The following is a 12,909-nucleotide window of genomic DNA, read 5'->3' on the forward strand; positions in this document are numbered from 1 at the left end:
AAATAAATAAATAAAATCTTAAAAAAAAAAAGAATATCAAACCAGAGTCCCTTTTCCTATAGATTCTGACATTCACAATTTCTCTTGACTTTTAGGAAGTTTTATACTTGAACTACCACAGGATAAAATGAATTGACAATTAAAGGTCCTACACATGATGATAGTGCTTGATCTGATCTAATCAAATCAGAGGTTTGTACAAGGTCCATAATTAATGGCAGAATTTGATGGGGGCAGAATTTGACAGAGGCAACTACTTATCTCTGAAATCCTCTCTACCTCAACATTTCTGTGATTACTATGATACCATCAAAGAACAGTGGAATATAACAACAACAAAAAAAAAAGATTTAGAAAAATGTAAATACTATAAAAATTATACCAAATCATTGCTTCTAACTGTGCTCTAAGTCAAATGCTATGGCAGATACAAAAAAAAAAAGAAACAAACATATGAATAATAACAACAAAAACAAGGGCAAAATTTCTGTTTTTAAAATGCTTATAAATTACAAGAAGATGACACAGACTTAATGGTTAAGTAACTATCTAAAGAATGTGTAAAATTAATAATGCAGGAAATATTAGCTCTGAAAAAAGTAAAGAGAAGTTAATAAAAGAATTGAAAAATCCTCCTCTGAAGAGGTGGGGCTTAGGTTAAACCTTGAAGGGGTGTGTTATAAAGTTGTACTATGTCTCAGTTCTAAAACCATTACAATTTTTTGAAATGCAAACTATAACATCATCTTCTAAGTAGGTTTTCAGGAACAAAATGGGTGGGGGGAGCACAAACTGATAACTGACCAGAAAAAATGGCACATGAAACAAATCACTTTTGGTGAAGTTTTTGTTAATAAAGTGTCAAAAATCCCCCGCTACATCATCAGTATTATCAAATGAAAGGCCACGTTCCTGATTATCCTCGTGATTCCTATAATGAGCAGGGGACAGTGGTTCTTTGAGCAGGAACAATGGGAGAGAAATACATCTAAAGGGATTTTGGTACCAGGAACCCTGTTTGGGGCTGATGGCTCACTGCTGTAGCTCATCCAGTCTCAAACAAATCTCAGTTTTATTCTGTATGTGTACATTTAATTTTTGAACAATATTAAATATTTGATATCCTTATATACATTTATTCCTGGTTTCATTTATTCGACTGTAATTAGAGATCAACTTGTGAAACAGGCTCAAAAGAGGTAAATAGGGAACAGGTTATCTTACTCAAAAAATTTAAAAAAAAAAAAGAAGAAGAAAAAAATTGCTCTACTGCACCACACTACACACAGTTTCAATTAGGCTACTGACTCTTCGAGGTGAAGAAATCGGCATCATAAAATTAGATTATTTCCTGAAATTTTTTGCTAGGTTTATCTTTACAGTGGACTGTCGAGACTCAGTGTGAGGTTTCTTTCTCATAGCAATGAAATGATAGGTAAAAAGCATGCTCAGATAACTTATTGTCAGCAAAGAATATGAGGCAAGGAGGGAGAGCACTGTGTAGGTGGAGGGCTTAGAATAGAGAGTCCTTTCCTCAAATTTTCTTAGGTTGATGCTTATGCCAACCATCTAGATTTTGTCTTTGGGGTTAATTTCCCATGTTATTTTCCTAATACTTGGAATTTTATTTTAAAGCACATGTCAATTTCCCTATAATGAAACTCATGACATTTATATGGCTATAATTCTATCCCTGTGTATGTTAAGATGCTAATCTGGAGCACAAATTATGTAGTCTGACAAAAAATATGTAACATTCCTTACCCTGATCAGCCAACCATATGCTATGGATCAGAATGAAATATGAAAGACCCAATGTAGAAACTTGATCTAATCAAGTGTTGAGAAGGTGGGAGAACAGATTTATAATATTCAGACAGTCAAAAATAAGCTAAAGGTATTTTTTTTTTTACTAGTGTTAATTCATCAGTAGATCTCTCAAGTGACCATTAAACATATTACTAAACTGAAGTGGTTGTACTGCATCACAAGAAACACATTTAAGTTCCTCGCGTATAGATCCTTTACTTCTTTGGTTAGGTTTATTTCCAGGTATCTTATGGTTCTTGGTGTTATAGTAAATGGAACTGATCCTCTCATTTCCCTTTCTAAATTTTCATTGTTAGTGTATAAGGAAGCAACTGATTTCTGTGCATTGATTTTGTATCCTGCCACATTACTGAATTGCTGTATGAGTTCTAGTAGTTTGGGGTGGAGTCTTTTGGGTTTTCCATATAAAGTATCATGTAATCTGCAAAGAGAGAGAGAGTTTGACTTCTTCTTTGCCAAACTGAGTACCTTTTATTTCTTTTTGTTGTCTGATTCTTCTAGCATGATGTTGAACAATAGTGGTGAGAGTGTGCGCCCTTGTTGTGTTCTTGATCTCAAAGGGAAGGCTGTCAGCATTTCCCCATTGAAAATGATACTTGCTGTGGGTTTTTCATAGATTCTATGAATTTGAGGAATGTTCCCTCTATCCCTATACTTTGAAGCATTTTAATCACAAAGGGATGCTGTATTTTATCAAATGCTTTTTCTGTATCAGTTGAGAGGACCAATGGTTCTCTCTTTTTGGTTCTTCTCTTATTGATTTGTTCTATCACATTGATTTATTTGTGAATGTTGAACATTGCATCCCAGGGATAAATCCTACCTGGTCATGATGGGATAATCTTATTAATGTATTGTTGGATGGATCCTATTAGCTAGGATTTTTTTTTTTAAGATTTTATTTATTTATTTGACAGAAAAAGACACAGAGAGAGAGAGATCACAAGTAGGCAGAGAAGCAGGCAGAGAGAGGGGGAAGCAGGCTCCCTGCTGAGCAGAGAGCCTGATGCAGGACTTGATCCTAGGGCCCTGAGATCATGACCTGAGCTGAAGGCAGAGGCCTACCCCACTGAGCCACCCAGGCACCCTGTTAGCTAGGATCTTGTTGAGAATCACAAATGACACTACAAACAAAGGACTGATATCCAAGATCTATAAAGAACTCCTCAAACTCAACACACAAAAAAACAGATAATCATATCTAAAAGTGGGCAGAAGATGTGAACAGACACTTCTCCAAAGAAAACATAGAAATGGCTAACAGATGCATGTTCATAGCAGCAATGGCCACAATCACCAAACTGTAGAAAGAGCCAAGATGCACTTCAACAGATGAAGGGATAAAGAAGATATGATCCATATATACAATGGAGTATTATGCCTCCATCAGAAAGGATGAATACCCAACTTTTGTATCAACATGGACCCGACTGGAGGAGATTTTGCTGAGTGAAATAAGTCAAGCAGAGAAAGTAAATTATCATATGGTTTCACTTACTTGTGGAGCATAAGAAATAACATGGAGGACATTAGGAGAAGGAGAGGAAAAGTGAATTGGGGTAAATTGGAGGGGGAGATAAAGCATGAGAAACTGTCCACTCTGAGAAGCAAAGTGAGGGTTTTGGAAGGCAGGGGGGTGGGATGATGGGTGAGCCTGGTGGTGGATCTTAAGGAGGGCACATATTACATGGAGCACTGGGTGTGGTGCATAAACAATGAATCTTGGAACACTGAAAAAATAAAATAAGATTTAAAGAAAAAAAAGAAACATTTAAGAGTATCCCATTTTGACTTTACTAAATCCAATAACCTTTTAAAAAATTTAAATAAGTGATAATTGCAATTTACAGTTGTATAGATTTAGTACACAGACTACTGAGTCAATATAGTTAAGATATTTATTCATTTATTTATGATTTTACATATTTACCCTGCTATACATCCAACCCCCCCATCCGTCTGTTTGTCCATTTATCTGCTCTTCCATTCCCTTAATGATTTTTTTATCTTTTAAATCTTTACAATATGTTTATACCATTGGCTATCTCTATATATTCAACTGTCTTTATCTAAACCCAACCTAGTATAATATCACAATATTATGCAAACTTTGACAATGGCAGGCTGTTGGATAATTATTTGTGGTTACAGTTAGTCCACTTATATGCATTAAACATTTTTCCTATGTGCAACTCTCAGAATGACAATGACCAAATTCTCTTGAAGATAACCTAGACCTTGTTCAGTTGAGAGAGACATAGATGGAGCGAGACAGAGAGAGAGAAGACAGGCACATTCTAGGACAGACTCTGTCATCATATAGATGTATGAACTTGGGAAAGTTACTTTATTCCCTGATTCTCAATTTCATCATCTTAAAATAAATAGATACTGATAGATGATTTCTATGTTCTAAAAACTCCAGTTATTAACTATATCAAATATGTTGAAAGACTACTATTTCATAGGTTCCTTAAGTCAAATACTGTGTTTAACCAGGGTGAAAATGGCAAAGATCCTATAGGACATTACTAATTATAAGATACATTTTGATTATAAAAACAATACAACTAACATAGTTCCAAAATAACTTGTTACTGCTTAGAAAATAAAGATACATCTCTATTTGCAGATGAATGACCTAGATCCTGCCCCTAATTAGCATGACCATGAAAAAGCTGTGTCCTTGGGTCTTAGTTTCATCTTCTAGAATGGGAGTGTGGCTGGAATTTGCTGTATAACACATATTAATATTTAATATATATAAGACTACAGGAATTTTCTGGAGTTAACTATACTGTTTTAAAATTGGATAATCCTCTAGGGAACTTAGGGACAGAATATATATAAGATACATTATTATTCTCATCAAAGATGGGTTATAAAAACATTAAATACCAAATATTTTTACTTACAAAAAACCTTCCACTTTTCCTGACTTTCAAACCAAAATAATCCATTCATTAGCACCTTTGTCAGCAATAAAAAGATCTCATTGTAACTTCAGTGTATAGGCTACTATACTAGGTGTTGGTGCTTTCACATTTGCCTCTTTTCTTAGAGGTTATTACAAGAGACTGGGAGGAAAATCTACCCTTAAAGCATGCCTATGTCTCAGGGGAAGGAATACTCAAATAAATGTTTACATCTGACAGAAGCTGAATGTTAAAAAGTGGATCTCTGTGTGGTAAATGCTGAGTATAGGTTTGATGGTGCCCTGTAGTTAATGTTATATTGTATGAGGAACAATTAACATGACCAGAACTCAGTAAGTGCTGAGACTGATTACATAAACAGTTCTGCCATAAACTTATCAGTTTCTGCAGTAGCATCACTTTGTTGATCAACTGAATGAGGAGGATAAATGCAGAGCAAGTATTTAATTTTTGTATGAGGAAATCAAGGGGTAATATCAGTCTTCCTAGACTTAAAGATATGTCTGCTAAGTTTTCTCATGGAATCCTTGACATCTTTATTTCTAAGGGTATAGATCACTGGATTCAAGAGGGGAGTGAAAATGGTATAAAATACTGAGAGCACTTTGTCTATTGGGAAGTTTGTGAAAGGCCATACATAGATGAAAATGCATGGGCCAAAGAAAAGGGTCACAACAGTGAAGTGGGCACTGCAAGTAGAAAGTGCTTTAGAGGACCCACCAGAGGAACGTTGCCGAACAGTGACCAGGATTATAGTGTAGGAAATCACCAAGAGGACAAAACACACCAGGGCAATCATGCCACTGGTTGAGATCATGAACACTCCCAGAATGTATGTGTCTACACAGGCAAGTTTGATCACCAAGGGGAGGTCACAAAAGAAGCTATCCACTTCATTGGGTCCACAGAAAGGCAGATTGACAGTAAATGCTAACTGACTCATAGCATGGAAGATGCCAACAATCCATGAAAGTGTTACAAGCCCAACACACATTCTTCGGTTCATAATGGTTAAGTAACGTAAAGGTTTACATATAGCCACGTACCTATCAAAAGACATAGATATCAGCAGTACAATCTCAGCACCCCCTAACAGATGCAGGAAAAAAATCTGAGTGATGCATCCTTCAAAAGAGATGGCTTTGTGCTCACTGAGGAAATCTGCAATCATTTTGGGGGTGGCGAATGAAGCCAGAGACATGTCAATGAAGGAGAGATTGCCCAGCAAAAAGTACATGGGTGAGTGAAGGCGTGGCTCTGACAGGATGGTGAGCACAATAAGGAGGTTACCCAGTACAGTGGCTGCATATACCATGGAGAAAAACAGGAAATAGAAGATCTGGAGTTCCCAAGAACTGGAGAGACCCTGTAGTATGAATTCAGTTATGACTGACTGATTATTCCAGGCCATTCAGTCTATTTCTGGAAGGACTCTGACATTTCCAGTGGGAGGAGAACTAGGAAAAAATACAGTGATCAAATCCAAAATGAGATTTTTTTTTTTTTGCAGGAAATAATTTAGTGGCAGTCCACTACCAAATAGTTCTCTGTTTTATCACTTCCCTGCTCACAGTAGTCAAATATTTTCCCATGGACTTTCCAGATATCTTACTTGATTCAACTGAAGATTAATTCTTAAGACTTAGAAATTTGCTTTTAAGACGAAAATCTTCATGAAAGAAATAAAAATTCAGCTATTTGAAGACTTACTCCTCCCTTTATAAAATACATAAAGAAAATTCACAGCTAACTTCCAACAAGTTTTGAAGGGAGAGGGAATGGTAGCCTTTTTCAAAACATCATGATGACTGAAGGACTGGAGTGAACAACATTTGAGAATTATGATAGATGATTAGTGGGAAAACAAAAGTGGAAAGGAATGTGGGCACTGTCTCCTTACAGTGATTAGGATGAAGGAACAGAAATAAGGGGAGGGGAAATGGCTATGGAGAAACATAGTATGTTCTGATTTTCCAATGGAGATTGTCCAGAATAAAAATGAAACAGACTTTCATTTTCAGTTCTTCATTCCAATTATGCAGACATGAATGGCCCCTGTTCCAAATCATCAAGACCAAAAATTTTCCAAGGTTGGTGAACATTATGTAGCTAGAGTCTGAAGGTTTCATACATTTCCAAGTATATTTTATATTGAAAGGCCATCAAGTAACATGCTGCCTGAAATCAGATATTTTTTAATTGCTAGGTTTTATAGACTTTCCTCAAAGCAGTTTGAAGCAGAAAACTCTTCTTGTTTCAGGAGTTCACTTGAAACAAATAGGAGACAGGTTTATATATAGACGGAAGAGGATATGGTGAAGCTAGGAGAAGTTAGATAATACTATATGCCTCAAAAGTTAAAACTAGATTTCTTAGGTAAACGATTTTCTACTGAGATCTGAGACACTATGACTGCACTGAAAGCCAACTGAGAGGATGTATACTTAAGATTCATGACAAATTCCTTTCATGTTGCCAGAAAACAGCTTTTTTTTTTCCTTTCTCAAAACCCTGCCATAAGTATATTTTAAATGAACTGTTCTAAGACTAAACCAATTTTTACATGCAATTACCTGTACTTGTTGGCTTTTTTCCCCTCTGAAGTTTGGGTGTCCCTTCTTTAATCCCACATTGTTCTTCCAAATTTATCCATTCCAGAAACTTTCAGATTTGTTTCTGCACCCACATACCTGGTATTAAAATGGATGTTACAGCTCTCACTTAAATTGGCGTAGCAGAAATAGCAGCAACCTAAGATTCAGAAAATGTGAATTCAAATCTTTTCCTAGATAATTTACAAAATCAACTGGCGCCTTGATTATTCATAAATAATATAAGTGGGTTGATCTGGATGATTTAAAGATCCTTTCCATGCACATATTAATACTGAAAAATTTAGCTAGTACCTACAAACAATGACAATTGCTCCAGAGTGACCTCAGATCAATACTGCACCTTATTTCTAGGTAAAGGAGGCTCACAATCCTTGGGACCTTTGTATTTATAATGTCTCTATTAGTAAGAATTGATTCAGCAAATTACATGTCATGAAGAAGACCAGCAACTGTTTGGGGAATAAACAGATGTTCCAGTTGCAGTGAGAGTTATTAAAACACTCAAGTTAGTTTTGTCAGAATTAAAGATGGATCACAAAATATTATGATTGTTCTTAAGTGCTTTATGTACACTGTATAGAAATTGTGGGGCAGGAAGCCATAAAGGATAACTACTTTTTTTCTTGGACCACAGCAAAGTCAAATAAGATCTATTAATTTGATTTGTGGAATTACAAAGATTCAAGGGGTTAGGCAACAAACAAACAAACAAACATTTATTTGAAGGAGATGGTTACTGTCTTCCGTATGTCACTACCCACTCTCTGGACACAATTATTTACATTCCTCCCAGATAGAAAACCTGCCCACTCAATGGCAAGACCCCCAAAGTCCCATGCAATAATGGCATGATATTTTCATTGTACTCTCTCCAGATGTACATGTAGCTCCTTGGGTGCAGATATTCTTAATATAGGTATTTCTGAACTTCTCTATTCTTAACAAACTCAACAATATAATGATGAGACTATAATCAGTTAATGGGTGTGGCAATGCAAAAAGAAGAGATAGAAGACAAAGCAGGCCTTGGTCCACAGCTATTCTGAAATATTTCTAGGTACATTTCATCAGTTTCCCTGACTCAAGGGTCAGGAAATATTTCTTGACTTGGGCCTGGTTCTGCCTCTCCTGGGGTAGTTCTCTGATCTACCGAAGTAAGTGGCTCTTGGCTCCAAACTATGAATCATTTTCCTTTTTCCATAGGAAATGGCCTATATTTTCTGCTGAGTAGTTCCCATCAGCCTACTTCAGGTCTACAAAAATGTGGAGCCCCAGAGGTCTCTTTTAATTCACATTTGTTTTATTTTATTTATTTACTTATTTATTTATTTTAAAGATTTTATTTATTTATGTGACAGACAGAGATCACAAGGAGGCAGAGACGCAGGCAGAGAAAGAGAGAGGGGGAAACAGTCTCCCTGCTGAGCAGAGAGCTCCATGTGGGGCTCGACCCCAGGACCCCAGGACCCCAGGATCACGACCCAAGCCAAAGGCAGAGGCTTTAACCTACTGAGCCACACACACAAAATAATAATAATAATAATAATAATAATAATTATTATTATTATTCACATTAGTAACACATCTTTCAAAATGTTGTGGGCTCTCTATGTAACAGACAGTATTTACAAGAAGGATAAAGAGAGGGAAAGGGCAGATCAAATGTGCATAGCATCAGGGAAAGAGGGAAAGGAAGAGAGGAGTAAAATACTGTTACTAATATAGGACTCTCTGGATTGTAGTATAATGTTTAGGGGTTTATATTTGGGTTTTAAAGTTCCAGCACAAGGGGCAATGTTGAATATTTGGAGCTAAGGCAGGGGTAGCAAAAGCAGTTAATGAGTATTACTAGTAGTATCACTAGTTCCCAAAATATATTTTATTAAGTTAAAAATTGTATTAAAAATTATACCTGGCATACCTGGCATAATTTAACCCCAATTATGAAAGGAGTGTACATTTTATTACCACTAATTAAAAATACAGTGGTCAAAAAGAGGCTAACCAAGAATTTAATATCAACCAATGGAGAACTATCAAAGAAAAGTGGCATATCTTGCATCCCATTACAATTATTTCACATTTCTCATTTCCTTTTTATTTTTTTTAAGGTCTACTCAGTTTACTTATCCTCTAGCCAATTTAAGCACTTCGTGTATTTCTAGGAATCTGTTCATTTCACCTATGTAATTTATTAGCATACAATTATTCAGAGCATTTATTCTAATTATTTTATTGTAATTTTTTTTTTTTAAATTTCTGTAAGGTTAGTACTGGTATCCCTTGCTGAGAGTTATATTTGTCATTTGACTCTTATCTCCTTTCCTCTTTGTCAATCTAGGTAATCATTATCAGTTATGTTGATTTTTTAAAGAACATTTTGGTTTTATTCATTTTGCCTATTATGTTACTACTCTGTATTTCATTAGTTTCTGCGCTAATCTTCATTTAGTTGCTTTTCCTTGCATTAAGTTTTGTCTTTTTTTTTCCAGTGTCTTAAGGTGGAAGATGAGGTTATTCATTTGAGATGTTTATTCTTTTTTAAAATTTCTGTAAATTTGCGTGGGAGAGACAAGATGGCAGGGAAATAGGAGGAGGCGCCATTTCAACCTGTACCCTAAAGTGAGCTGATTACCTACCAAAGAACTCTGATTACCCATGAAATCAGCCTGAGATCAGAATTATACACGTCTGGATCTCTACGGGGGCAGAAGACACCAGTGGGCAGGTAAAGTGGAGTGGGAACATCGGACTGATATCGGAAGATAAACAAAAGGGGGAGAGAGTCACCAGAGGTGATTCATTGGAAAGTAATACCCCAGTATGAGAGTTCCCTGTGTCTGGGGATCAGTATTAACTTGGAGTCTGGTTGAAAGCACTCAAAAAGAGCAAAGGGTCATGGGGGGAAATTGTGGGAATCAGGGTGGTTAGGGACAGGGGCTTAAGTCCCTGGACCAAGGACAGCCACCCCTGGCACTGAGCCAGAGAGAGTGCAGTGGAGAAACCAGGTCTTGGTCCCTGAGCCACCAGTGTGCCTGAGAACGCATGGGGTCTGGCTCCCATGAGGGGCTGGGAGCCTCGCCAGCCAGCAAATGTACAGCCTTTTTGCACACTCCACACAAGCACAGTACAGTGCTCTCAGTGCGTGAGATGCACGCGCCCCACACCCTCCCCTTAGAGAGGTGCGCACAGTGCCAGCCCAGCGTTCTCAGACCCAGAAAGACCAGGCACTCCCAGCCCAGGCCAGAGGGAAAATCTCAGTGTGCAATTGCTGCTTGGAACCTCTCTGGTGGTCTGGAGCTGCCCAGACAGCCACCACTGTCGTGGTTTTGGGTACAAGCAGGATTCCTGTGTCTCCAGGGACTGTGACTCCAGAGCCTGCGCTGCCAGCAGCCAAGGGGGACTTATGTGCTCTGGAGCACCCAGAGAGGAACAGACTGATGCTTCTGAGAAGGAGGTTGGGGTGCAGTTTGCTTTCCTCTAAACCTACAAAAACCATCAAAAGCTGTCAAGATGAGAGGGAAAAAAAAAAATGAAAAAACAAAAATAAAAATCTCCAGAGCACAAAAGCCTGAAAAAACGGTTTCCTCAGAGCCCATCCCACTTGAGGAGGGTGGGAGGACTTAACTCAGGGAACATGCCTGAAAACCCACGTGGCAGGCCCCTCCCCAGAAAACCAACCAGGAAAAAAAAAAAAAGACAATAAGAGAACTACCACCACTCCTTGATAGATACAACTTTTATTCTTAATTCGTTCCCACTATTCTTATTCATTTTTTCTATGATTTTTTAGATTTTTTCAATTTATTTATTTTCAGAAAAACAGTATTCATTATTTTTTCACGATGATTTTTAACCTATTTATCATCACACTGAGATCTCCAGTACATCAAATTCCATAATAACCATTTAACCTGAACTTTTTGATATATAAAACAGTGTTTTTCTTTTGATTTTCTATTTTTTTTAATTAATTGTATTTATTTATTTATTTTTAAATTTTAAATTTTTTATTTTTTATAAACATATATTTTTATTTTTATCCCCAGGGGTACAGGTCTGGGAATCGCAGGGTTTACACACTTCACAGCACTCACCAAAGCACATACCCTCCCCAATTTCCATAACCCAACCCCCCTTCTTCCCACCCCCTCCCCCCAGCAACTCTCAGTTTGTTTTGTGAGATTAAAAGTCACTTATGGTTTGTCTCCCTCCCAATCCCATCTTGTTTCATTTATTCTTCTCCTACCCACTTAAGCACCCATGTTGCATCATCACTTCCTCATATCAGGGAGATCATATGATAGTTGTCTTTCTCTGCTTGACTTATTTCGCTAAGCATGATAGGCTCTAGTTCCATCCACGTTGTTGCAGATAGCAAGATTTTATTTCTTTTGATGGCTGCATAGTATTCCATTGTGTATATATACCACAGCTTCTTGATCCATTCATCTGTTGATGGACATCTAGGTTCTTTCCATAGTTTGGCTATTGTGGACATTGTTGCTATAAACATTCGGGTGCACGTGCCCCTTCGGATCACTACGTTTGTATCTTTAGAGTAAATACCCAGTAGTGCAATTGCTGGGTCATAGGGCAGTTCTATTTTCAACATTTTGAGGAACCTCCATGCTGTTTTCCAGAGTGGTTGCACCAGCTTGCATTCCCACCAACAGTGGAGGAGGGTGCCCCTTTATCTGCATCCTCACCAGTATCTGTCATTTCCTGACTTGTTAATTTTAGCCATTCTGACTGGCGTGAGGTGATATCTCATTGTGGTTTTGATTTGTATTTCCCTGATGCCAAGTGATATGGAACACTTTTTCATGTGTCTGTTGGCCATCTGGATGTCTTCTTTGCAGAAATGTCTGTTCATGTCCTCTGCCCATTTCTTGATAGGATTATTTGTTCTTTGGGTGTTGAGTTTGCTAAGTTCTTTATAGATTTTGGATACTAGCCCTTTATCTGATATGTTGTTTGCAAATATCTTCTCCCATTCTGTCAGTTGTCTTTTGGTATTGTTAACTGTTTCCTTTGCTGTGCAAAAGCTTTTGGTCTTGATGAAATCCCAATAGTTCATTTTTGCCCTTGCTTCCCTTGCCTTTGGCGATGTTCCTAGGAAGATGTTCCTGCGGCTGAGGTCAAAGAGGTTGTTGCCTGTGTTTTCCTCAAGGATTTTGATGGATTCCTTTCTCACATTGAGGTCCTTCATCCATTTTGAGTCTATTTTCATGTGTGGTGTAAGAAAATGGCATGATATATTCAGAGCACTAAACGAGAAAAACATGCAGCCAAGAATACTATATCCATCTAGCCTATCACTGAAAATAGAAGGAGAAATTAAAAGCTTCCAGGACAAACAAAAACTGAAAGAATTTGCAAACACCAAACCAGCTCTACAGGAAATACTGAAAGGGGTCCTCTAAGCAAAGACAGAGCCTACAAGTGGTAGATCAGAAAGGAACAGAGACAATATACAGTAACAGTCACCTTGCAGGCAATGGCACTAAATTGCCTGTACAATGGCA

At 37.4% G+C, this 12,909-nt stretch overlaps 1 protein-coding gene across 2 annotated transcripts; it reads right to left on the reverse strand.

Annotated features, from left to right (window-relative positions):
• Positions 1-257: 257 nt before the first annotated feature.
• On the reverse strand, positions 258-6,177 carry LOC131835257 (olfactory receptor 4K3). Of its 2 annotated transcripts, XM_059179617.1 has the most exons (2): positions 5,274-6,177; positions 258-271 (listed from the first exon to the last, which is right to left on the reverse strand). In XM_059179617.1, exons 1-2 carry the CDS (start codon positions 6,175-6,177, stop codon positions 258-260), a joined length of 918 nt encoding a protein of 305 aa, XP_059035600.1. The 2 variants fall into 2 exon arrangements, with proteins under 2 accessions (XP_059035600.1, XP_059035599.1); XM_059179616.1 differs by lacking the exon at positions 258-271 and having other exon boundaries at positions 5,230-6,177.
• Positions 6,178-12,909: the final 6,732 nt, after the last annotated feature.

The sequence above is a fragment of the Mustela lutreola genome, chromosome 7, assembly GCF_030435805.1.
Source record: "Mustela lutreola isolate mMusLut2 chromosome 7, mMusLut2.pri, whole genome shotgun sequence".
NCBI classification, from domain to species: domain Eukaryota; kingdom Metazoa; phylum Chordata; class Mammalia; order Carnivora; family Mustelidae; genus Mustela; species Mustela lutreola.

What these genes read in the sequence shown, in the direction of transcription:
- LOC131835257 (XM_059179616.1), bottom strand. Translation starts at nt 6,177, where the DNA reads ATGGCCTGGAATAATCAGTCAGTCATAACTGAATTCATACTACAGGGT.